This window comes from Sinocyclocheilus anshuiensis, unplaced genomic scaffold (genome assembly GCF_001515605.1).
Source record: "Sinocyclocheilus anshuiensis isolate Anshui unplaced genomic scaffold, SAMN03320099.WGS_v1.1 scaffold771, whole genome shotgun sequence".
Classification (NCBI taxonomy): Eukaryota; Metazoa; Chordata; class Actinopteri; order Cypriniformes; family Cyprinidae; genus Sinocyclocheilus; species Sinocyclocheilus anshuiensis.
The window spans coordinates 351,527-377,403 of NW_015552585.1; the positions used below are offsets into that span (position 1 = coordinate 351,527).

General features: G+C 37.5%; 4 protein-coding genes across 6 annotated transcripts; 2 read left to right on the forward strand and 2 right to left on the reverse strand.

The window, feature by feature from the left end:
• Positions 1–5,954: 5,954 nt before the first annotated feature.
• Positions 5,955–12,393, forward strand: LOC107665425 (arrestin-C-like). The gene is made up of 16 exons (XM_016456297.1): positions 5,955–6,075; positions 7,432–7,465; positions 7,926–7,956; positions 8,514–8,574; positions 8,724–8,768; positions 8,855–9,048; positions 9,129–9,188; positions 9,277–9,353; positions 9,442–9,577; positions 9,682–9,766; positions 10,965–11,037; positions 11,232–11,369; positions 11,493–11,597; positions 11,869–11,918; positions 12,145–12,148; positions 12,282–12,393. Exons 2-16 carry the CDS (start codon positions 7,458–7,460, stop codon positions 12,301–12,303), a joined length of 1,089 nt encoding a protein of 362 aa, XP_016311783.1. The 5' UTR covers positions 5,955–6,075; positions 7,432–7,457; the 3' UTR covers positions 12,304–12,393.
• A 673-nt stretch (positions 12,394–13,066) lies between these two features.
• LOC107665432 (NF-kappa-B-repressing factor) lies at positions 13,067–17,654 on the forward strand. 2 transcript variants are annotated; one of them, XM_016456307.1, is made up of 3 exons: positions 13,067–13,169; positions 14,183–14,307; positions 14,535–17,654. In XM_016456307.1, the coding sequence occupies exons 2-3, from the start codon at positions 14,199–14,201 to the stop codon at positions 16,712–16,714; spliced, it is 2,289 nt and encodes a 762-aa protein (XP_016311793.1). In that variant the 5' UTR covers positions 13,067–13,169; positions 14,183–14,198; the 3' UTR covers positions 16,715–17,654. The 2 variants fall into 2 exon arrangements, with proteins under 2 accessions (XP_016311793.1, XP_016311792.1); XM_016456306.1 differs by lacking the exon at positions 13,067–13,169 and adding an exon at positions 13,701–13,977.
• On the reverse strand, positions 17,444–22,005 carry LOC107665433 (ubiquitin-conjugating enzyme E2 A). Its single transcript, XM_016456308.1, has 6 exons — positions 21,760–22,005; positions 21,456–21,536; positions 21,035–21,060; positions 20,050–20,139; positions 19,816–19,904; positions 17,444–18,551 (listed from the first exon to the last, which is right to left on the reverse strand). Exons 1-6 carry the CDS (start codon positions 21,801–21,803, stop codon positions 18,423–18,425), a joined length of 459 nt encoding a protein of 152 aa, XP_016311794.1. The 5' UTR covers positions 21,804–22,005; the 3' UTR covers positions 17,444–18,422.
• A 414-nt stretch (positions 22,006–22,419) lies between these two features.
• Positions 22,420–24,210, reverse strand: LOC107665426 (uncharacterized). Of its 2 annotated transcripts, XM_016456299.1 has the most exons (5): positions 23,622–24,210; positions 23,454–23,517; positions 23,194–23,369; positions 22,991–23,079; positions 22,420–22,890 (listed from the first exon to the last, which is right to left on the reverse strand). In XM_016456299.1, exons 1-5 carry the CDS (start codon positions 23,842–23,844, stop codon positions 22,798–22,800), a joined length of 645 nt encoding a protein of 214 aa, XP_016311785.1. In that variant the 5' UTR covers positions 23,845–24,210; the 3' UTR covers positions 22,420–22,797. The 2 variants fall into 2 exon arrangements, with proteins under 2 accessions (XP_016311785.1, XP_016311784.1); XM_016456298.1 differs by having other exon boundaries at positions 22,420–23,079.
• Between the last annotated feature and the right edge of the window lie 1,667 nt (positions 24,211–25,877).

Genomic DNA, 25,877 nt, shown 5'->3' on the forward strand with positions numbered 1-25,877 from the left:
TGGGGGGAGTGAATGTACAGCACTCTCTCCCACCTTCAATACCACGACTGAGGTGCCCTTGAGCAAGGCACCGAACCCCCAACTGCTCCCCGGGCACCGCAGCATAAATGGCTGCCCACTGCTCTGGGTGTGTGTGTGTGTGTGTGTGTGTGTGTGTTCACTGCTGTGTGTGTGCACTTTGGATGGGATAAATGCAGAGCACTAATTCCGAGTATGGGTCACCATACTTGGCCACATGTCATGTCACTTCACTTTTTCACTTCACTTCACTTTAAAGATGGAACAGATGTGTTTTTAGTCGTTTCTTGAAGATGGCTAAGGACTCAGCTGCTCAGATTGAGTTGGGCAGGTCATTCCACCAGGAGGGAACAGTTATGAAAAAGTCTGTGAAAGTGATTTTGTGCCTCTTTGAGATGGCATAATAATCCGTCGTTCACTTGCAGAATGCAAGCTTCTATAGAGGACTTGATTCTAACAAACATGCAGCTGTTAGCTGATGGACTGGAGTTGTGTGGATTGCTTGTTGTATGTTTTAATCTGCTGTTTGGACTCTCATTCTACCGGCACCCTTTCACTGCACAGGATCCAATGGTGAGCAAGTGATGTATTGCAAATTTCTCCAAATCTGTTCCAATGAAGAAACTCATCAACATCTTGGATAGACTGAGGGTGAGTAAAGTTTTAGGAAATTTTCATTATTGGGTGATCTATTTTTGGGTCAGTGCAAAAAAAAAAGAAAACACACACACACACAAACAAAAGAAACTTCTTAATGAGTACTTTTATCTCATTTTTCCAGTTAAAATCAAAAAATTAATTTACTTTACATTAAAGATCAAGACTTTTGATATGTCATGTAAACTACCTTGTGTCTACCTACAAAAAGTTTATTTTGTTTTGCTGCACCAGCAGATTTTTTTTCTCCACTTTTTTCGCTTGTTTATACTTAAAACAAGTGAAAAAATATCTACTGGTGCAGTAAGACAAAATATGCTTTTTATTACAGATACATTGTCTGAAAGCAATGGAAATATCTTTTGAATATTGCTTCTCAAGTAAATTGATCTTATTTAAAGAATTTTTTGATATTTTTTTAAGTTAAAACAATTTATTAATTAATTAAAAACATATGAAGTAGTCATATTGCAGTGTACACCTGGTATTAACATCTGAGTGTGATCTAGATTCTTTAGATGTGTGGTTATGGATAAATATATGAAGGTCACATGGTTGAACGTGCCCGTTTTTCTGTTCTTTTCTGAAGGTACAGTCCATCCAATTACCCCCTGGGTCATGTTTACACAACACACAATGGATTACATCCATCTCTGACTAAGGCTAAGCCATCTAAGACATGCTCTCAGTGTCCAACAGTTCATACATTCACAGAATCTATTGCTTCTCATCCACCTGAGGGAATATTGGCATTTGTTAGCACCAAACACGGCAAAGAACTGTTTCCAGAGCTTTGCTTCCGCATGCTAAAACTCCCCAATCCTAGCACAAGCAGAGCTTGACTTTTATTTTAATCACATTCATTTTTGACTGCATTGGCCGGTAATTCAGTGTGAGCCATTAAGACCAGCAAAGATCAGACTAGCAAAGAGCATTACCTGCTTATTCCAAAGTATTATGAGAAAGAAACAGGTGATGGAAGAGGATTTGCCCTCTCTAAAGATAGAACCCTCATGCTTAAATAGAAATGTATTGCTATTTTAATTGCTTAAGTTAAAAATGCTTTTGAAAATAGTATTACAGTATAGGTCTACTGGTCTACTTTCTATATGAGTTTTTTAAAAAGTGAGTAGTGAGCATTAAAAGAAAATGTTTGAATATTGAGAGAAACTCAAGAGACAGTCTTCTAGCATAAGAGTAACGTGTTACAACAATGTTTGTGTGTTTTGTCTGTCTTAGAACCGTGAGGAGATAAGAAAAGGTCTAAGACATTAGGAAAGAGGATTATGAATACAAGCCAAGCACATGAGCATTAACAATCAGCCCCTTCAAGATAAATCACTTTGTTTGTTTTATTAAAAAATAATAATTAAAAAAATCAATAATAATAATAAGCTAAACTCAACTTAAATTTTCTCTAATCAAACATGATTTCTTCTTGAGTTTTAGGTAATGGGCTGCATGTCTGTAGTCTTCAAATTAGTCATCCGGGGAGTTGACTGAGCATGTGAGAACACAGGAAATGAAACCAAGATGTTTAGTGCAAAGTTGAAAACTGAATTTGGTTTGGAAATTCTGAGATGTGAACCTTAGTAAAAGTATTTGTGGCTTGGAGATAGCAAAGTCATGTGTTTTCATCTAGACCACCCGTTTTGAATATAACTCTGAACCAAAAACATATGAAAGCCCCAGTAAACAATTATCATTAAATGTCATTTTCAACATTCAATTGCATTTTTCCTAAGTGAAGTCTTACTGAAATGTAGGTCTGTTGGTTTTAAAAGTAAAAACATCATGCTGAATTTTAAACCATGTAAATCATTATAGTTGTGTCTAATTAGTCATTAAGTCTCTTACTCTTAAAAATGGCTTGTATATACTTGAAGTGTTTCGTAACCTAATTTGTGTATGCTGATGTGGAGGTCAAGATCTGCCTGTTCAGGCCAGCAGGGTTAGAGTCATAAGCAGCTGTCTCTAACTGATGCCCATTTGAACAAACACACTCTAAAAATCAGCATCCATTCTTTTTCTTATGTGCAAAATAATGTGTATTAGGGTTATTTTGGAAGTATATATATATATATATATATATATATATAGCGGTAAATCTCCATCACCTGCGTGCTTTCACATTGAGCAGCATTAACTACACAGAGCCGTTGTTCACTGACGAGTTGCGCAAAACCACGTTCATATTCGCGCGATTTTTTGCGCAGCTCATCAGTGAACAACGGCTCTGTGTAGTTAATGCTGCTCAATGTGAAAGCACGCAGGTGATGGAGATTTACCGCTGATTACAGAACAGGCTTTACTGATAAGATACTGATAAGGCCTGACTGCAGCAGCGCTCATATGAAGTGCTCACGACTTCATAAGTGGGAAATAGGAAGTTTCTGCACGTGAAGATAGCAGAGAAGCACAGTGGAGTGCATCGTTTTGTTAACTTTGTGGTTTATTATTTTGAGTCGTCTGGGACCAGTGTTGCCAGGCCCGCGGTTTTCCCGCAGAATTGGGCTACTTTAACGCAGTTGGCGCAGGTTGTTTTTCATGTCCGCAGGTTGAAGCGACTCCAATAACATGATATTTATCCCCTGGAATGTGAATTTTAGCAGGGGAACACCGCCAAAAAACGTGTATTTTACCCCCCGGCACGCTATTTTTAACTGGGGACCCCCTCGAAACGCAATTGGGCTAGTTTTGGGCTAGTTTTGAGTAGCGAGTTGGCGGGTTTTCTTGTGAAAACCTGGCAACACTGTCTGGGACGCAGTAACACACAGCCCTCTCACAATATATTGCTTTACAGATCTATCCCTTTTGCCACTCAGAAATGTTCACACAATCATTCTGCACGTATCAGAAGTTCAGCGCTCTGACACTACATGCGTACCACGCCCGAGCCCAACTGAACCGTGCTCTGGCCCACCTCTTCCAATCGAGCCAGGGACGGCTAAACGAACCGTGCCCGAGCGCGGCACGGAGCGATCACACTAGTCAAATGAACCGGGCTTTGGGGGTCAAATGCGCTCGGGCACGGTGTGAGTACCCCCTTATTCTCCTGCATCCCGCACACACGAGCCTCTACCTGCCCGCACACGCTCTCGCCCATCAAGTGTTGTCCCGCGCCTCACTCTGTTGCGTTGGGTCCCGCGATAGTGCAGGTCTCTACTCGGAAGGTGCCTGTTATACTGTTTTGATCGAGGCTCTGGACTCTGAGCATAACTTTTTTTTCTATAACAAACTATAAAATATTTTCTATAAAAACATTAATGCCCTGGCAGTGGCAAATAGCTTTGGTTTTATATTTAATTTGATTTGCTGTGAGCATGTAAGAAATACTGCTGCTGCACATATAACATTTATGAATAAATTACCCCATAGCAGGTCTATACAGGTGGAGCTGGGGAAGGTGGAGGGTTTCTAAAGTGCGCTGCAACTGCTACAACAAGCACTAGCCGAGAATTTGAATGTTGAGCAACAAGCTCATTGGCTGCTGATGCGATTATATCAGATTGAGTTAGAAACTATCGGCCTGCACCATCTAGAGATTTTCATTACAGAACTTTGTATGATTTTTATTTATAATATAACTAATGTATTAACTGACCAACTACAACCAACTTCAGTGGTTGTTCAGTACTAATGTGTCTTTTTTCTAGAATTCTGCACACCACAGCAGTGACAGAAACTTAAAAAGGTCTTACAGTAGGTCTTGCTCACCTTACATTCATGAAGTAGTTGCAGTCTGTCAATATTCCTTTGTTCTGTGATCACTTTACTATTGTCCATTCAGCTATGACAGAGATATTGATACTACCTGTATTTTAGTAATCATAGATTTGACACAATTAACCAGTTGGTGTAAGAGTTAACAGAGCATAATAGTGATCAAAACACCTTTACATGCCATCTGAGCAGAGAGCACAAGCCCTATAACCTAGCGGGTGTGAGGTATGGTGAGAGCCCAGACGTCCCAGTCTGATCCTCTCGCTTTCATTATCAAAAAAAGGATTACATCAGTCACTACTTCTATTAATAACAATATGTTCAACACTGCATTTCCCATTCAACACCCTTTGTTTAAATGAAGCCCTCAAATGATCACATATAGTGATAATAACTTAAACAATGGTGCTTACATTATTATATTAATTATACTTACACATTGTTTTAACAAACCCTTTTTGTCTGGGAAAGAGTCGGGACCATAGTGACTAAAAACAGATCTTTTCAGCTGTGTTTTAGTTACATCATGTAAAACAACTAATAGTGACACCTAGTGGTGTGGATGCAGTGTCATTCAAAAAGATGATCAGTGACCAATAACAAGATATGCATTATTGTCAGTCATGATTCATTTATTCCACAAGAAAAAGTGTCTATTAAAAGGTGATTTATCACGTTTTAATTGTATTCTGCTTGTATATATATATATATAGACAAGCATCTGCATCTGAATAACTTCAGCATTAATGCAAATGCATTTTGACCTTTTTGACCTCCACCTTCGTAGGTGTGATTGATAGACCTCTTTGCTAAGCCAGCCAGCACTATTAGAGTTATTGAATAGAAAATGGGTTTCTCACTGTGAATTTCAGGTAAGTTATGTCTGTTTATCACAAAGAAATGTTGAGTGTAGTGTATTGGTTAGTGCAAATACTGTAGTAACAGCCAACCAGCTGTTTGTAGTACTATATGCCAGGGTCACAAATCCCCCTGAGGGTACAATGACAATGTCCCTCTAACTGCTTTTGAAGAAGCCTATGTTCTAAAATAGTTTTGACACCCACCTCATTCCCTCAAAACCCAAGAAGATTAATACCAAGAAAACCATTTACGAATTTATTACACCAACAGGAACAATGTGAGCAGGAGTTTTAAAGCTGAATTTACTTTGATGGCTGTCCATGCTGCTCATCTTGTTAGAATGAACATGCTGTATGTTATGAAGCTTTAGGAGCAGTTATTATTGTTATTCTGGCCTCGTGACTTGGAAAGTGATGCCACGGTGAGGACATGCCCTAAATGGAAACATGCTATGTTGAAGGTGGAGCTCTGCACACAGACAAGAGATGCAAGCGTATTTTTACAGCCAACCAAATGACCCTGAGGCTGACACTCTCATTCATACATGTACTCCTCAATAGCCAATCCCTCCAAGTCCAGTTCAGTGTCTATTTTTATACATATTGTAGCCAGAAAAAGGTGACTACTAATCAACTAATAGGATTGGGAGCGAAATGAACATTTTATAACGTAGCCAAAGAGAGGGAGGAGAGTTTGCACTATAAAGGCGGACGAGACAAACTGGGAAACACACTAGGAAACTAACAACACCAGCTACAGAACGGTGCTCACGTGCAACAGCCAAGAACAAAGCAGAGGACACCCTCCCAAAACCAGGTAAGATCTGGACTGTAATCACACTGAAAAAAACGCATAGACTTTGAGGTGCAAGTGAACGAGTTCAGGACAGCTGTTGATTTGGATTCTGTTTATATGAGATTGTTCAATGTGAAGATTAGCTGTTCGAATCTGTTCGCTATAGGAAGATTGAAATGTGGCATAGTACACTTTGTACACTCTCAAAAAAAAAAAAAACACAAAAGCTGTCACTAGGATGGTACCCTTTCAAAAGGTACACATTTGTGCCTTATTAACACCCAAAAGGGGAATTCTAGTATATCTGTAGAGTCAATGCATATATTAGTATCTAAATGGTACATTTTATTACCCTTTGAAATGGTACTGCCACAGTGACAGTTTTTGTACCTTTTTTTCTGAGAGTGTACTTAAATACAAAGATAACAAGATGCTATCATCTAGACAAGACACCAAGGAGTATCAGTTGTTTGCATATTCAGGAATATCCACTGTCGATCATGAAAATCTAAATATATGATGCTTAGACTTTGCATCTTGATTGCACTTGAGAAAAGATTGTGATCATTGTGTTTTGTTATCATTTCTATAGCACAACAAAAAGTTTAATATTCGTTTAATTGTATTACTTTTGAACCACACAAGCAAATCAATAGAAATATAGTGTGATTTTTTTTTTTAAAAGAGCAAGATGGATAAATTTGGATAAATGGATAAATGCAGGCCATATAAGTGTATTATATTTCATGTGATTTATTTGTACTCATTTACACATGAATAGTAATTAATTCAGCTTATTTATTGGGATGCTCCAGCTCACAATTTGAAATATTTAAATATTATTTAAAATATTTATTTCTAAATATTTCCCATGCAGGCCATGTAGTCCCACATTTTAAAGGAATTTAACTTCACTTCTGTTAAAATATTTTATGCACATTTATAATATATTTAGCAAAGTACCACTCATTTGCACCCATTTTAATAAGTGACAAAGTTGACTAAACACTTTTCAGACATGGTGCTTCAATATTCAAGTACATGGCAGTTCTTTAAAAATACCATTGATGTTTTGGATCCTTGAGGGTTTGAAACAGTTGGCCTCATTCACAGAGACACATTAGAAATAGATAAATGCTAATCCTGAGTGCGGCTTCGGTGGAGGATTATGAAGCAGTCTATCGTTATGCTAATCTCCTTTTACCTGATTAGCCCTAGTGGATTGAAACCTCAGCAGGACAACATACAAACATGAATGGTTTTCCAAACACTTTTCTCAATTCAGGGAAGGATGTTGGTACTTTTAATGTTGCTAAATCAAAAGACTGCCCTCTACTGGCACATTTTACACTCCAACCTTTTCACTTCTCATTTCAGAAAGCTTCAGCTGATTTTCCAGAACCATGACAAAGTAAGTTTTTGCATATTCATTTATTCCAAGAATGTATAAATACTTGAAATATTAGACATTAAATCATTTAAAACAACATAATCAACATTTAATAGGCATTTAAGACCATGTTTTCTCTGTATCCTAAAGACTATTCAATATTTTATTCATATTTATGACACCTCTCTAGATTAAGCAGCCTTCATGTAATGCTCCTACACCCTGTTCATTAGCAGTATTAAATCTGTAGAAGTCTTTTTGGTCTTCAATCCTGTGGATTAGCAGATTATAAAAAATCCCTTTTAGAGTGGATTGACAGAATTACCACAAGAGTTTACAAGTAACAGTGCAAAGCTTAGCATATGCAGATGACTAATCACCTCATGGAGACTAACATTTTAAAAGCATGCAAAAGCAACAGATATAGAACTCTCATAATGGTTATAAGTGATTATAATATCAAGACGTTATGTTTCTACAGAATTTACAAGAAGACTAGTGGCAATGGTTCGGTAAGGCTCCTTTTATATTGCTTATACATCCCCTTACTTGTCATCTGCTCCACGTGCACATGCTCTCAACCAGGATTGCCAGATCTGAGCAATAAAACTAGCCCAGTGACCCTAGCCCAAACATCAAAACTCAAAACATGCCACTCCAATACCTAAAATAGATATTTTACAGTCACTGTTATGCATTACACACGATTTGAAATCACTATATAGGCTAGTAGTAATCATAAAAACTGTCTGTTTTCATAAAGGACCTCACAGTAGTTCAGTGGCTCCAACCCCTCACAAAACTCATCATCTAGCACAGTTTTATCATTAGTAGAATATAATATAGGTCAAATATATCAATTTAGGCATTTCAGTCAAATATAATTTATGCAACATGTCGAACCTTTGCATTTTATGCAATATGTCAAGCTGGGAAAACAACAACCACCGGGAACAGATTAAAAATAGCCCCGTTACGCAGGAAAACCGCAGACTTGGCAACCCTGCTTGCAACATATTTATAAGACACAAGCACACGTGATAATCAACTCAGTAATCATTTATTACAGTTATGCCTTTATTTGGGGAGAAGAGACTTTGTGGACCATGTGGAACGTATTGACCCAGTTGGTACGTTCTAGGCTACTTTACGTTGAAAAAATATTATTCCCTAACATTGTGGGAAGTTTTTACTTCTACTTTTTTTAATTAAATGTATATATGTATATCTATACACACTACACTTTTCTAGTTCAAAAGACTTGTAATTTCCCTCTCAGATGGGGTGCTCAAGATTGATCCTTCAGCTCTTAATGGAAGGAAGGGTATGATTTAATGTAATACGTTGTCAATATGAAAATATGTCATTAATTTAAATCATTTAGACAATCTAAATTATTTAATTTTTTAGTGTGGGTACAGCTTGCATGTGCCTTCCGCTATGGCAGAGAGGATCTGGATGTGATTGGAATTTCCTTCAGAAAAGACATCTGGATAAAGCGCATTCAGATGTATCCCTTTGAGGGAACCAAGCCCCCAAACACACCAATGCAGGATGCACTTTTGAAGAAAGCTGGAGACCAAGGACATCCCTTCACTTTTGATGTAAATTCACAATTATGCATTAAGCACTGAGAAAACAATCAAGGACACCCTTCATTTGTGTCTCTCCTGTTCTGTCTCAGATTCCAGTACATCTCCCATGCTCAGTGTCCCTTCAACCAGCCCCAGAGGACGCCGGGAAGGTACAGTAGCAGAAATACATGAACATACACAAATACACTCACAAACAGAAAACTGTTTCTCTAATATGTAACATGTTTGCTCTTACAGCCTTGCGGGGTTGACTATGAAGTCAAAGCATATATTGCAAATGAAGAAAACGAGATAAATGAAAAAGTTGACAAGAAGTATGTACTGCTCCATTTTAACATAAAGATACTCTCAAACTAAATGAATAAAGTTTTATTCTGATTCCAATATTTCTACCAAAAATAGGGACACTTGCCATTTGATTATACGTAAAATCCAGTATGCACAAAATGAGCTAGCAGCCGGACCCAAAACCGATCTCAACAAACAGTTTATCACTGCAGACAAACCAATTCACGTGGAGGCCTCCATGGAGAAAGAGGTACAGTGTATTAAATACCTGTTGTAGATAATTTATGAAATTGGGATGTTTTCATCATATGCAGTTCTGCGTTCACTGTTCACTGTTGATTTCTCACCCTTCAGCTCTACTATCACGGAGATCCCATTCCTATCAAAGTGAAAGTGAATAATGAGACCAGTAAAGTAGTGAAGAAAATCAAAATCAGTAGTAAGTATTTTTATTATTCATTTTCATAAACAAAACAGCCAGTATTCATCCACTTACGCAATGTAAAAGTGATATATAATAACTTAATAATAACTTAACCATCTTCAAGAAACGACTAAAAACACATCTGTTCCACCTTTATTTGACCCTCTAACTCTAGCACTCTCTAATATATATGTGTGTGTTTGTTTGTTTGTATGTATGTATGTATGTATGTGTGTATGTGTGTATATGTATATATGTATATGTATTATGTATGTATATATATGTATATATATATATATATATATATACACCTTGCTACGTGTACTGTGTTAGGCTAACCGAGACTTGTCATTTGCACTTATATATTGTTGCTCTTTTGTTAGTTTTGACTGCTTTTATTGTCCTCATTTGTAAGTCGCTTTGGATAAAAGCGTCTGCTAAATGACTAAATAAATAAATAAATATATACGATTTTTACATATATACAATCAGCAAAAAAACAAACTATAGAAACCCTTATAGAATTTGTAATGGTTTTAATGGTTATAATGGGAATTGTATTGGATTTAATGGAAAATGTAATGGTCCCTTTGGGTCTCTATTGGTAATTTGTTGCCTTCTATTGATGGCATGTTAAGACTATTAATTCCTAATGGAATAAGTCCCAAAACACACTGTCAGGTCTAGTAATAAAACCAGCCCAAAGGTCAATTTCACAGGAAAACCACAAACTTGGCAACTCTGCTACTGGTGGAAACCATTTGGTAATGATTTTAATGGCTTACAGTTTATAGGCTGTAATGTGGTATTTGTAGGGGAAACCATTAACAGTTCTGTGATGGTTTCTATTGCTCTGTAAAAGCAAGATGGAGGAGCCCGTCTGCTTTCTGCTTAAGGTTAACTTATATATGCCACGTTTCTGTATTAGTGTAGCCAAATACTTACCTTGTGACTTGACATTATTTAGCAAAGCCAAATGTATCTCAGTATCGTTATATATTTCGCTTTCTTGATATGTTGCATAAGTGGGGTGTGGACGGACAATGTGGTCGAAGAGCGTGTTTGTTTTGGTCTGAGATGATGGTCCCGTGCGACATCTAGTGGTTACAAAGCGTATATAGAACCTTTAAGAATGATTCATTACTGCTTTTAAGTAGAAGTTTGTTTTTCCCACAATGATCCAGAATAAACGTTAGCTCATTGTATGTTTCAGTTCACCAAATTACAGATGTACTTCTGTACTCATCGGACAAATACCACAAATGTGTCCTGAATGAAGAATTTGGGTGAGTGCTTCACATCACATTTGTGAATTTGACTGAGAATTTGTAGTATAATTTTTGTAGCACATTTAATAAATGATGTTAAACTGATCAGTCAAATAATATAATAATTTTACACATTTTTCATATGTTTAAAAAAAACGTCAAGCTTGATTTTGATTGTTCTTGAGAGGTGAACAAACCCCTTTTTGTAACAGGGACCAAATTAATGCGAACTCCACCTTTGAGAAGGAATATAGAGTCACTCCTCTGCTTGCCAATAACAAAGAGAAACGTGGCCTTGCATTGGATGGCAAACTGAAAGATGAAGACACCAACCTGGCTTCTTCAACAATGTCAGTTAATCTTTATTACAGCAATTTAATATGTCCTTAAACAAAATCCAAATACTTTTATGTATAAAAATGCACAGGCAGATAAACAATGTGACCTATCTGAATCTCTCTATCTCTCTGCAGTCTGCTACCCAACATGGATACACAAATGCAAGGCCTTGCTGTTTCCTACAAAATTAAGGTTACCCTCATGATGGGAGGTGGTCTCTTGGGAAGCCTAACATTAAGGTTTGCATCTTTACATTTCATCCCAATGTCTCAGTGAAGAGTCATAGAAGAGAGCATTTTACCTCCTGCTTTCTCTGATGACTTTTCCTCTGCTATTAAAAAATTAATTTCACTTGATAATGCCCGAACACAACTACTTAACAAAGAACAGTCTGCTTAGTTATCTTGTCATTAAACAACAATGAAAATAAATCCAGCAGTACATGCTATGATGTGATTTACCATTGTGAGCAGTGAAAGTACTCAAGACATGTTTATCTTCCGTACACAGTGATATTACCGCTGAACTCCCCCTGGTTCTGATGTCACCTAAACCAGCAGGTGAGGTTTCTGTTCTTTTATATTTAAAATGAGGGACCTTGTGTGTGTATGGTATATACAGTCCAGTTGTACATGGATAGTTCTGTATTTGTGACCATAACTTATTTAAAATTCAAATAATACACATTATTCCCTGTTTATAACGCGGCACTGCTATGAAACATTCTAAAAAAGCATCGTTTTCTTGTCTTGTAACTGCATCCTTGTGCATTTGCAAATTGAGCAGAAGTGTAAGTATCAATGTAAACTTGTTTCCCATGTTGAGAAAGAAAGAATTTTAAACCTTATTTGTTTTCATTTTGAATCTTAGACTTTGAGGCTTTAACAAAAAATTAAACTTTTTTTTTATTTTTTTTTATCCAGGACTGATATCAACCTTGAATAGAATACAGCCAGTGACGGAGAGGAGCAAGTCAGAAGGAGAGACACTCAGGAATAGATGCAGATTGCAAACAACCTCATTTCACGAGCCATAGACTATAGACCCTAAATGCAAATACCTGTAAAAGGAATTAGCTGTATAATGTTAAACATGGGCTAAAAGCCTTGTACACTAAGATGAACTCACTGACACTGAAATCAAGTGTTGGTCTGATGCTGTTGATGTAATGTTTATTTCTTCTGCCTTTATCATGGGATCTCAGATTAATAATGTTTCCGTTTCTTTTTGTATGTGAATGTAAAATATAAAGGAGTAACGAACAACTTTAAATGTATTATAATTATATTAAATCGTATTTTGTTTTTGTTTTTCTGACTGTGGTGATGGTGGAAATGAATAAACATTGGACTGTTATTTGGACCACTACCAAAGTCTTTCCTCATCCTTCATCATGACTTTATATATATGCAGGGGAGCAGTGAAGCAGTTAATTATTATTATTATTATATATAATATAATATTTATCATCCTAACAGTATTACTACACTATAATAGTAAATTATATATATTGTTAGAATACTGTATGTAGCCTATATATATATATATATATATATATATATATAACTGACTTCAGATCAAATAAGCAGGTATTGTTAAATGGGTGTTATGAATGTTTATCATCTATTAACAGATTAAAGCAGTGAGTGTCACTGGTGATAACGATTGAGTCGCCGATTCTGAATGAATGAATGAATCTTTTCCTGGTTGCAGCAGTGGATTAGCTTTAGCAGTGTCAATTTGCTGCATATTTGCTTGTGCGTCTGAATTCACACTCAAGGTCACCTAAACAGAGCTGCTGTATGACAAAGGTAAGCTTCACTTAGTGTCATGCTATGCATTCGTGTAGCCTACATCGTCGCGTAGTTCACTTTAAAAGCGGATAAGCATGACAAAGCGGCGATGAAGAACCGTTTGAGAGAATGAAGATGCTACTGCGTCACTTTCAGTTTAATCCCACTGAAACTATTGGTTAGCTTAACCATAAGGGAAAATAACAAACGTGTTCCGAAGTGCATATTTGACGAACGCTGTACTTTAAAGAGTTGCGGTTGTGCTATTGAAAATACAAGAGATATCGCTTAAATTGCTGTAAATCTGTAGGACAGACTGTTGCGAGGTCTGTACTCATGTTGTCAAATGTCATAGTAAATATGCTGGGCAAATACAGATCAGAGAATATTGTTTGTTACGCAAACCACTCAGTAACACTCAGCATCTGACTCTATACATCTAAGTAACAATTGCGTGATTGTTATAAGCATTGGCTAGTTTACGTATTCTTTTCTGCATTGGGTGTATTATAATTTTATTGGGTCGTGTGAACTTCCCAGCATACACTGCGCGCACTACGTTGTTTCCGGTTAGCTACTGGCTATCGTCAGACACCGGGATGATCAGACCTCATTCAACGGGCCCGTGTTTTTTAAGTAAACCTGCTGGTCTTCGTTATTGGAACTGTAATATCGATGATTGCCGTCAGCAGTACGAGAGTGACAAGCATTGGTCCGCTAGACGTCAGTTCATTGTGAAACACATTGAAGAGTACGAGGGAAATGCTCTTGATAAGCTACTGGCCCTGTCGATGGTCTGGGTTAACCATGTTTTCCTGGGATGCAGGTGGGGATTAGATTGAATAGGACGTGAGAATTGGGCTGTTTAACTATTTTTGGCGGGAGTTTGAGTGAATACTAATATCACAAGAGTCCTGGGCAAAGTTTATTTTGTGTCATATTTATACAGACCATCTTAATTGCAAAGTTATACATTAGTAATGCCAACCAAAGCATGTTGTCAACAATATGACTGTTCTTTTTTTGGGCAGGTATGGCTCCCAACTGATGCACAAGGTGCTTGAGATGGCAGAAGGGATTGATGTTGGCAAAATGCCCTCATATGAACTAGTTCCAAACGTTGAAGCAAAAAAGAGGCTATATTCATCTGGTGGAAGTAAGTCTATCAATGCTTGAAATCAATCTATCTGTCTGTTTATCGATCGGTCAGTCTTCCTATCCATCTACCTATCCATATATCACAGCATTGAAAAGTTATTCTGTGGGTGTTTTGCATCAAATATATAAAATGTAAATATTTTATTCAGCATTTAAACAAAATAACATTGAGTAATCATTTGCATGTAAATGGATATTTTAATCATATTTGATTTCATATCTCAGGTGAAGAGCCCATGAGGAAGATGCCTTTGTCAAAATTCACATCCAGACCTCGATTTGAACCAGTACACTTTGTAAGTGGCGGAAGCAGTGGCAGTCGAATTGGAGAAACTGATGAAAAGGAAAACGAGAAGGAGCGCAGGAGGGGTGAGATGAATGACGTAAGACAAAGGGAACCAGATCATCAGCCGTATAATGGTAACCGGTATGGTTATGATTCTTTGCCTGAGCACAGAAGTAAGGATGTGGCCTCGGGCGGCACAAGTGGGCTTGGCTATGGCAGCAGAGGGTCCACCCCGAACTTCATGGGCAAGGTGCAACAGGAGTACACCGCTAGATATGAGGCGCATACTGCCAGACAATCGGACTCATTCTCACATGCAGGCCGAGCTAATGGATACGGAAGTGCTGGACGGTCTGGAGCCTGGGATAGTGGACGGCATGGACTGGGATTTGGACACCAGGATAGACCGACGTCCAGCAAGGCTTTCAGCAGGTTATACGACGGTCCAAGCAGAGGCGGCTCTGGCCTTCTCCCAACACCCTCACTGCTGTTATCTATCCCCACATCAACAATTGACGAAAAACAGAGGCTGATTACCAGAGTATCATCAGCCGTTGCCATTACCCTGAGAGATCCTGCGTTCATGAGTGGACCAGACATGCCAAACTACAATTTCATACTCAGCCGCAGCATTCAGGCTTGCAAGACGAACCCAGAGTACATCTATGTTAATTTAAGAGATATTCCACCCGCTGACCTTCCTAAAAACAGAAAAGTACCCTCTGAAGGATATGCATGTGAACTTAGGTGTCAGTCTGTGTACCTTGCCACAGGGTACTCTGGAAGCAAAAACGGTGCCAGAGACCGAGCGTCAGAACAGGCCGTCAAGCTGTTCATGAGGCCGGTGGAAATTCGTGTCCTGCAACGGCTGTACAAGCATACTTACGTTAATGATATGGTGGTGTGCCAGGTTCACACTCCAAACCCAATCCTACCCCCACCTCTTCGCAACCCCAAGGACAAGCCACTCCCTAGTACCAAGGGCCAGTATGAGCCTGACCGAAGCAAACACTGGACAGAATTTGTAATCATGGAGAACGCACATGATGCCATCTGTATACTCAACAACTCGGCTGCGTTCAACCGCATGAAAGTTGATTACACTTTTGACCCGGTTCCCAACAGCAATTTATGGCTCTGTAGTGTGTATTTACAGGACGAGCTGGTGGCAGAAGCCAGAGGGACCAAGAAGAGCTCAAAACATGCAGCGGCAGAGGCGGCAGTAAGGAAGTTGCGAATGAACCAGGCTGCTCGTCAACAAGAGCAGCAACAGCAGCAGAATTTTTCTGGAGGCAACCACACTACAGACCAGCCTGGCAGTCGCTACGCCCAGCAAAGCAACAAGAAAGCACAGCTAGGTGAATTGGTCATCCTTGAAAACTCTGATAACGCTATTTGCATAATAAATGACACTGCTCAATTTAATAAAGTGCTTGCTGACTACAAGTTTACGGTTCTGCCAGACCATCGCTGGAGGTGTGAAGTTTACCTCGATGGTCAGTATGTGGCTGCTGGCCTTGGACCCAAAAAGACAGTGAAGCACATTGCAGCAGAGGAGGCCCTCGCCACACTTCGGCGCACACAAGCTGTGGTGAAGTCCAACCTCAGGAAAGAGGGCCACGTGGATGCAATTTCCCGAAATCAAATCATGGCTCGTTCTGGAGAGGAATCCATGCGGCAGGAGATCAAGGAGGACAACATTGGTAACCAGCTACTCCGTAAGATGGGCTGGACAGGTGGTGGTTTGGGTAGAGAAGGAGAGGGCATTGCTGAACCCATCAAGGTCAAAGAGCAGTTTACCAGGGAAGGACTCGGTATGGACATGGACAGGCACAGTAATCAGCTGACTAAGCGTGATATTGAGGAAATAATTCGGAATTATGCGAGTTCAGACCGTCAAGATGACCTGCGCTTCTCCACAGAGCTTAACAATGAAGAGCGCAGGCAGATACACCAAGTATCCCAAAGATATGGGCTGCGCAGCAAATCATACGGACAGAGCCGACAGCGCTTCCTCGTGGTTAGCCGCAGAGTTCAGAAGGAACAGCTGATTGGTCAGCTATTGCAGGAGGGGCAGGTGGGACGATATGAACTGGTGAAACCTCAGGCTTCACAATGACTAGGCTCAGCAGGCCTCTGAGAAACCAACAGATGACCATTAATAAAAGCAAAGTGGTGTTACTTGTTACTTTTCCTTTAATTTGTTTCCGAAGAGTGTAAAATATATTTTTTAAAAAGCCTGGAAAACCTGTCAGTTCTCAATGACTACAGTGTTGTGTACCCTTTGCCTCTCTTTACCATGTATTTCTGTACACTTTGTTGAGATTTGTCATAGGTTAGATCAAGACCATATGATGAACACATGTTACTAACTTAACTTTTGTCATATAAATCCTGTGAATTATATTTATTGGTATGGATGTTAGTAGTGGGGCCTTATGGCAGCATGTGCTCTTCTCTGAAATGACATTCATAATGGACAAGATATCATTCACTCGGTCTTTCATCTGTTGTAAGATAAACACTTGAAATATAAAAATATCCTTTAAGTAATTACAAAACAGTATATATTTTTTTTGTCATTTTCTGGTTGTTGATTGTAGAATTCAATATTTATCTCAACCTTAAATCTTTCAACTCCCTGTCTGGCAAATGCCTGAACAGCAATCCCTGTGAAGTTTGCTATTGCGAATACTGTCAACCAGTCTGCTTGTACTGACACATTAAATTTAGTCTGGTCATTGTTCATTTTCTAGCTCATTTAATGAAATGTAAATGCTTATCTTTGTTCAAGAACAAACACCATAGAGTTAATTTTACTGTTTATTTACAAGAATTGAGAAAATATACAGTTTCTTACATGGGTTACTAGTGCAAATCCGACACTTGGTAAATTAGAAAAATTAAGATTAGCTTAAATGGATACTGCATGACAGCATCACATCCATATGTTTGGAGAAGCAATTTAATGTAAAAATAAATGGCACTTTAATGGAACTTAAGAAAACAAGCAAAATAACAATGCATCTGGGGTGCAAGACACAAAATAATGAATACAGGGAGGGAGGGAGAAGCAACACACTCTATGCCAATTTGTAATATTCTGACTCCCAGGCCTTAGGCATGGGGCTTTGTGGGACAGACAGATCACTGTGTACCTTCGAACAATTACTGCTGACAAACTGGCACACAGTGTCAATAGGCAACACATGAACTGCTTAATTAAAAGAACAAAGTACTTGCACTTGATAAAAAAGGGCCAATTCCAACATTTGGCACATTACAATTTTCAAGCTGGTTTTAAAAGGTCAGGTTTTCCAAGTGCAGTTATAAAGGCATGTTTCTGAAACATCTAAGCTTTCCGTAAAAGACCATATATCATCCATCTTTAATGTTCTTGCAGTTTAATTTGGAACTCTGAAAGACACATTAAGCGACATTCGGTATGACACTTTTGCAGACGCAAAGAAATCACTCTCAACCAACATGTTAATACCCAAAATGAAATCAGCCCACAGTGTAGGAGCAACTTATAAAACCAAAGAAATAAGATGACAAAAATGAGGACAGGCCAAATAAAAGCAAGTAACCCTAGCAACAATATTTTGTTAAACTAAGGTTCATCCTCATCTAGGATAAGGTTCTGCATGAAGAGGGAGACCACAACACAACATCACTCTAATCCTGCAACAGCTACAGAACAGACAATTCCACAGAGTACATGGAGAATGATTCAAAACATGATGTGTTTTATTTTATTCTTTGCAAGGTGGTTTTCCTCTTGTTGGCGAGGCGGACTATTGTTCATATGTGAACTGTAAGGAGGGTCAACAGTCACGCCAGCTCTGTTCCACAATGGCCGACACACGCTTCTCATACTCTCTCTTGTTTTCCTGATACAGCTGAGCTGCCTGGCTGTTAGCAGGGCTGTTTGGGTTCGGCTCATCCAGTAAAGACTGACAATGAAAGGCATGTTAACAACCTGAATAATGTCCTCACATTTTTACAGTACTATCAAAAAGGCATAAAGAAGAGTTTCAAGCTAAAATCATGCTAATTAAAACATTTAGTTTCAGGTTCCTACACATTTTCCAATTTCAAAATTCCATACTTTTCCAGACTCAAAAAAAGCTTCTCTGTAGGTTTTCAGACAATATTATGAAAAATTAATTATTAAAGGTGTAACGATTAAAGGTCAAATTCACAATATGAATTTACAATTTGATACTCTCCAACTACTACAAACCAGTGTTGTCATAGTACCGAAATTTCAGTAGTCGGTACCAATAAAATTTCACTTGTTTTCGGTACAAAAGCAAAAATATTTGTAGCATGTAGTCTTCAAAATATTTTTCAATTAATTAAACATTGCTTTATAAAGGTCAAGTGAAAAGTTTGTAATAAAATTAATAAACAAATATATTATATAGAACAAGTGGCAAGTCTATAAGTTATCTATTTTTTTGCCCGATCCACTACTATGGTTATCACACCAAGACAATCATTGCCATTTCAGATTCAGTCCCGCATTTAAATAGTCTGCACTCTTGCAAAAACTCCAGTTATAATCAATGAATACATCTACACTGCACAATGAATCTCTTATTTACATTTTGTTGGTTATAATGAAACCACACAGAACTTTAAGTGTGTGCTGAATAAAAACTCCATCATTCTGAGCAGTATTGAGAGTATTCTCACTAACTTAAACACGTCTGATTGGCCAGAGCGATCACACGTACCACCTTTCCTGCAGAATGGCTGGTATCATTACATTTTTTAAATTTCAGTATTGACTTTGTACCGAAGTAGTGGAACTGTTGACAGCACTAATGAAGAAAAATTTAATTTGAATGTTTGTTTTAATTACTTATAAGACATACAAATTTGTTTCTTTAATTATAAAAAAGTGCTTTTCATTGCAAAATGATCCATCAGGAATGGAGTGAGACAAAAAATCTGCCAAGCACAGGGCAATGGTGACACCTGAATAGAAATAATAATAAAATAATAATTTTTTTAGAAATTCTCAATTTCATACTGTAGGAAACAGAATGGGGCAACAGTCTGGAAACACAAACATTTCTCCATATTGTTTTCTTTTTTCCATACTTATCCAGAGATTAAAAAATACTAAAATAAAATTTTATATTTTTCCATACTGTGTTTGAACCCTGTAGTTTGTGCAAAAAAGCAGAAATAAGTGCAGACATATCATACCTGTATTGAGGTTAAAATTGAGGAAACATCATATGTTGGACTCCAGCGATTCTGAAGAATATCCAAACATATACTACCATCTGCATAAACTGACCAAAGAAATACAATTCTATTTTATGGTCCACTGACACTTAATTCTTGCAATGTGATATATGTACACACTTATACTTAAGGAATCTAATATGCAAAGATTTTATAAATGCAATAATAGGATTTTATCAATGTAAAACTTACCATTAGGGTGAAACATTTTGGAGACAAACCGGACTGTAGGAGGTTTGTTTGGATATTCTTCTGTAAATTCTATTGTTAGTTTGAAAGTTCCTATGACAAGCAGAAAAAGAAAATATGAAGCAAAAACCATTTTCCACATGTAAACAAAAAGAACCATACCATGCCAAATACCAGTACACAATTATACAGTGGCACATTTAATCGGTTGTCGTTATTTGGAACCCAAAGCTCAACCCTTATTCAGCAGTCAGTGTGGTTTACATTAAGGTTTACATTATGACATATTAATCTGATCAAACGTAACAGTGAAGACATATAATGTTACTCACTTTGAATAAAAATAATTTTAAAAAGTACCGTACTATAATTTTACGTAATATTTTTAAAATACAGCATTATACAAAGGGTTGGGGCCAGTAAGTTTTTATTAAAAAGAAATTGATACTTTTAGTCAGCAAGATCACATTAAATTGACCAAATGTGGCAGTAAAGACTGTCACATTTTGTCACATTGTAAAGACCTAAATACATTGTTACAAAAAAAAATTACTTCAAATTAATGCTGTTTTTTTTATTTTATTTATATTCATCCAAAAAAACAAAAACTACATATTAAGCAGCACAACTGTTAGCACTGATAATAGAGACATGTTTCATGAGCAGCAAATCAGCATATGAAAATGACATCTGCAGGATCGTGTGTAACTGACTGTAGTAATGACTGTTGAAAATTCAGCATTGCCATCACATAAATAAATTACATTTTACAATATATTAAAATAGAAAACAGTCATTATAAATAGTAATAATATTTTGCTGTGTCAACTGTATCTATTTATCAAATAAATGCAACCTAGGTGAGCAAAAAATCTTTTTTTCTTAAATGAACCAAAATCTTTGAAGCCATTTCTCCAATTACCACAATAAAACTGAAAAAAAAATATTTCAAAATAAACGTATAACAGCTAGTGTTTTCTTGACTTACCATCTTCAAAGGGTGTTCCTTCAGGACTGTAGGCAGAAGAAATGGGTCAACATGTCAGGTTACACAGAACACTTGGCATGACAGCAAGAAACAAAGCCAAAAGCACTGGCCAATGTGCAACAGACCTGCGCATTACTATAATCCAAAAATAACAAAGTACACAGTCTACGGATATGACATTATAACCTGTTTCCAACACAACACACAGCTCTATTCATGACACTGTCTGTCACTTCAACGATCAAATAACCAGCACCTCTTATGGGGGACCATTGGCCATCTGGCCTATTTAAAACTGCTTATATTACCGCTAACAAGCTAGATGTCATCTTACAGACCTCGAATAGTCCGAGACAAACGAAATTGTCAGTGTGTTCTGTTTACTGCTCATCGCTGTCAAAAAAAGGCAAATGATACAAACCCAAAAATGACAGCGTTCCAGACCATGATGTTGTTTTCCGACGGGGCTCCGCTAACTCCTGCTGGTGGATCCTCCTGGAGACTGAAAAACAAGTTAACCGGATAAGTTACATTACATATACTACACCTACACCACGACAACACTAAATACCGCACACATGACATCCAAATACATGATCGGAGAGGGATAATGACATTAATAAATGGCTATTGTGGGGGCGAAAGTCGCCATGTTAAAGCCCGAGAGCAACCGGTGTTCAAAACGCTACCAAGGAAGGGCCTTTAGCATTTTGTGTGCCGCTTACCGTTTAAAGTCTCTCATCAGACGCCGTCTTGCTGGGGTTGACATGGTTTAATTGGATAGCCAAGACGTAAACATAAGGTATCGACGTTGTTACTTTGATTCAGGTTCAATTCTTTTAGTTCAACAGACGTCGGTTTCGTCGATTCGGTTAAATATCGATGTTAGCCGAATAGCCGTTCGCTCGGATCCTCCTCCTCCTACCTGTTCTCTCTACTAAGCCGCCAGTCGGTCTCTCTGGGACTGGACCATACCAACATAAAGTGGGGGAGAAGCAACTGTGCGATTAAATAAAAGTGAGCTCTTTCACACAACTGTAAACCTATTCGTGGTTTATCGTTAGAAGAGAATATGTGTGACTGGCTTTATTAATTCGAGTGATTTTGATTAATAAGAAAAACAGATATGGTTAAATACGTTTAGAGAAACACCTTCAAACACGTACAGTTGTAGCAGCCTAGCATAGTTACGTCATGGGTTTGACAGACGTGGTAAGTACAGGAGCAAACATTTAATATTGTAACTTTAAGTGGAGTACGAAAAATATGTGTGAACAGTGTTAACTCAATAGTATTTTTGCTTATATTACGAATTGCTAAGGTGCAAGAAATTAAATGATTCGAAATTAATAATAAAATATATTTATTGTCATTATTATTATTCGAATACATTCCTCACAGATCGACCCAGTATGGATTAAGTCTTGTTGTAAAATTTTGATCAGTATCACAATGACTTTATCTATTCTGTCCTGAGTAACCTGTGCTGTTTATTAAAATAGAAAATCAGTTCTTCACAGTGTACAATTTTAAGGTACAAAACAAAAAGTGAACTTACATATAGTGATATTTAAAACAAATATGAGTTTAAAATTTACACCCAAGATATTGTAACATTGTTGAAGTGAAACATAATTACAGTGTATTTGTTAAAATGCTGAGGTTAGCATTTTTGTTAAGTAAAAATATCAGTGTTCATGCTTCTCAAAGCATGAACATTAAAAAACATTAGACAGATTACAATAAAAAATATCTTCTTTCTATTAGGAAACAAAATCCTTAACTGTTAGATTAGCTATTGAACCGAAGGCAGGCTCTCCAGGTAGGAACTCCCCTAGAACGTATGGCAGCAGCATTTATGGACATACACACACACACAAAGAATTTAAATGTTAATCTGGATATACGTTTCAAAATGGATTTTAACTTCATACCAATCTTAGCTAGAGCCCTCACATAAACCAGTTTCTTTTTCTCCTCTGTGTCCTGGAAGATCTTGAACAAAGTTTCAACATCAGTCTTCTTGAGGATTAAAGAGTTTGAATCTAAAACCACCACAATAATTACTGCATATTGGTAAGGATGAAAGAATCATTACAAAAATGAGAGGGTCTAGGACTCTAGGTCTTTACCAACGCATGGGAAAATATTGCACATACATTTTGAATTTATAAGCTGCAAAGCCTTCTCCTTGGTCGCGTGTTTCTCCTCACTGTCACATGGCGGCTGGATGGGCACATTTCCCTCTGGCCATACATTCTCACAGAAATTGTCAATGTAGGATGCAATCTGAGCTTCGGTGGGATGCATCCTTTTTAAAAAGTTGTTTATTTTCCTGCATGGGAGGAAAGCTTATGCTTATCTCCTCATACTGTTAAATATATTTGGTGTTTGAATAGATATGAAATGGGATACTTACTTTTTTACCAAAGGCTGGACTGCTTTTAGAATGGCATCAACAATGTCAATGAGGACTGAGTTACCTGAAGATGGTAAAGACAAACATGGAATGGCTAAGAAAATCAGTTTTTAGTTTCAGTTCTTGGTGATCATAAAAGCCAAACAGGACAAGGAAGTTACATTATACCAGTTATTTCCTTAAGTAACTCAAATATGGCTTTGGTAGCCTCAACTTGCTCCCAGTTGGTCTGGGGCTCCTTTTTCTGAGCCTGTGGCTGATTTGCCATCTCTTCCTTGAGCTGTCCAGTTTTCTCTTTTACTTTGAACTTTTGTGATCCATTTGACTTTTTGTGAGTTAACTTTTCTTTTTTGTGTTTTCCCCCCAGACTGAATACTCCTAAAGCCGTCATCTGAGTCAGACTCTACGCCTTCAGTATGGTTCATGACTGAGCTTGAGATATCATTGGAGTGTCCTGAAGGACTGACTAATTTTGACCTATTAACAAAGACATCTAAACTTTCAGCAAGACTCTCCTGTCCATCTGAAACCACATCCTGTTCATCAAAGGTCTGATCTTCCATATCTGGTTCTCTATTTCTGAAGGTTTCAGTCTCTTCACGAGGGTTACAAAACCTAACGTTTGTAGCTATTGGCCCTTCTACAATGCCCTCCTTTGGCTCTTCATCTGTGTCGATGCAGGCTGGCTGTGCTGTTGGTCCACTGTGATGTCCTGAGGCTCCTGCTTCATCAAGCTTATCCTCTCCTCTGGGGTTATGGGACTGGGAAAAAACATAGTTTCACCAGAGGGTGGCAGTATTCTCAATAATTTACCTTGTGCTGAAGCTAACGGTATAGGTCTACTGTAAATCATCAAACTTTAGCTCTTTTGATAAGAAATCAAATCTTGATGTATATATATTGATCCAAATATATTAAATATTGATCAAAAGTTTTGGGTTGGTAACAGCATGAACATTTTTTAATCTTAATTATTCCAAACTTTTTACCTGTAGTGTATGCTGTAAATCAACTAAATTTAGCTCTATTTGGACAAGATTTCAAATCTTGCTGTATTTCTGTTGATCCAAATATATGAAATATTGATATAAATACACCACCGTTCAAATGTTTCATAAGAAGTCTCTCATGCTCACCAAGGCTGGATTTATTTTTTATCAAAAATATAGTTAAGACAGTAATATTGTGAAATGTTATTACAAAATATTATTAACATTTAAAATAACTGTTTCTATTTTAATTTATTTCAAAATTTAATTTATTCATTTGCTGGCAAAGCTGAATTTTCAGCAGCCATTACTCCAGTGTCACATAACACTTCAGAAATCATTCTAATATGCTGATTTGCTGCTCAAGAAACATGAACTATTATTAATGCTGAAAACAGTTGTGCTGGCTAATATTTTCTTTTTTGTACCTTTGTTCAATTTAATGCATCCTAACCTATCCTAATGTGTGCGCGCGGCTGCGCGCCATGAGTGTAGAATGCGTAAACACTTTTTAATAAAACATAAATGAGATAAATGCTGTTCTTCTGAACTTTCTATTAATCAAAGAAACTCGGCTGTTTTATAACATAATAATAATAATAATAATAATAATAATAATAATAAATGTTTTTTGAGCAGCAAATCAGAATATTTGAAAGATATTTCTAATCTGTAGCTCTTACATCTGCATCTGAAACCAGGTCACAGTGTATGTGAGACAGAGAGGAGGCAGACAAGATGGCAGTCAGACTGACATTAAAAGAGGAAGACCAGAGGGAAGGGTGACAGTGAGGGGTCCGGCCACAGTGTTGCTATATTGGGACAAGGGTGCAAGGAACGGTGTTAGGACATAACACTAACCCACTAACATCCAGAGAACAGGAGTTTCTCTGAGAAGGTCGAAACCTTGAGTCTGGCGCCTTAGACCGCTGGGCCATTCTGACAGTATGATGCATAGGCTACATACATACACTACCAGTCAACATTTTTTGAACAGCAAGAAAGACCCAATAGAAAGATCCAAAGATCAGCATTCATATGAAATAAAAAGCTTTTTAGCAACATCATATGACCCCTTTAACGGGCCGCTGGCATCCTGTCACTGTAAACTGGCCTGTCAATCATCTTCTCAAAGTTTATATCCTCCACATTTAATTTAACTTCCTACCATATTGGAGAGAAATGAAGTAGTAGCACGTTGATGGGCACCAGCCATGGGTCTTTATGTGGAGAACTCATATTTTTTGCATAATGATGGATTTAAAAGTTAATGGCCAAACGGATGTTTATAAAAGTTCACATTTTTGTTGTAGATGAAATATAACACAGATAATATTAAATAAACATGTTTAACAGGTTAAATGTTGATTATTAGTAACTCAAACCCCTTTATCTAAACCTCTCTACTTAACCGTCGGTCGCGCGCAGCCGCCAT

What these genes read in the sequence shown, in the direction of transcription:
- LOC107665425 (XM_016456297.1), top strand. An exon ending in AGACTAGTGGCAATGGTTCG is followed by an intron (nt 7,957 to 8,513) that starts GTAAGGCTCCTT and finishes CATTTATTACAG; the next exon opens with TTATGCCTTTATTTGGGGAG. An exon ending in GACATCCCTTCACTTTTGAT is followed by an intron (nt 9,049 to 9,128) that starts GTAAATTCACAA and finishes GTTCTGTCTCAG; the next exon opens with ATTCCAGTACATCTCCCATG.
- LOC107665432 (XM_016456306.1), top strand. Translation starts at nt 13,751, where the DNA reads ATGATCAGACCTCATTCAACGGGCCCGTGTTTTTTAAGTAAACCTGCT. An exon ending in CATGTTTTCCTGGGATGCAG is followed by an intron (nt 13,978 to 14,182) that starts GTGGGGATTAGA and finishes TTTTTTGGGCAG; the next exon opens with GTATGGCTCCCAACTGATGC. An exon ending in GCTATATTCATCTGGTGGAA is followed by an intron (nt 14,308 to 14,534) that starts GTAAGTCTATCA and finishes TTCATATCTCAG; the next exon opens with GTGAAGAGCCCATGAGGAAG.
- LOC107665433 (XM_016456308.1), bottom strand. Translation starts at nt 21,803, where the DNA reads ATGTCAACCCCAGCAAGACGGCGTCTGATGAGAGACTTTAAACG. An exon ending in AGGAACACCCTTTGAAGATG is followed by an intron (nt 20,140 to 21,034) that starts GTAAGTCAAGAA and finishes TGCTTGTCATAG; the next exon opens with GAACTTTCAAACTAACAATA. An exon ending in CAATTTTAACCTCAATACAG is followed by an intron (nt 18,552 to 19,815) that starts GTATGATATGTC and finishes TTTCATTGTCAG; the next exon opens with TCTTTACTGGATGAGCCGAA.
- LOC107665426 (XM_016456298.1), bottom strand. Translation starts at nt 23,844, where the DNA reads ATGACGGCTTTAGGAGTATTCAGTCTGGGGGGAAAACACAAAAAAGAA. An exon ending in GTCCAGCCTTTGGTAAAAAA is followed by an intron (nt 23,370 to 23,453) that starts GTAAGTATCCCA and finishes CCTCCCATGCAG; the next exon opens with GAAAATAAACAACTTTTTAA. An exon ending in GCAGCTTATAAATTCAAAAT is followed by an intron (nt 23,080 to 23,193) that starts GTATGTGCAATA and finishes TGGTGGTTTTAG; the next exon opens with ATTCAAACTCTTTAATCCTC.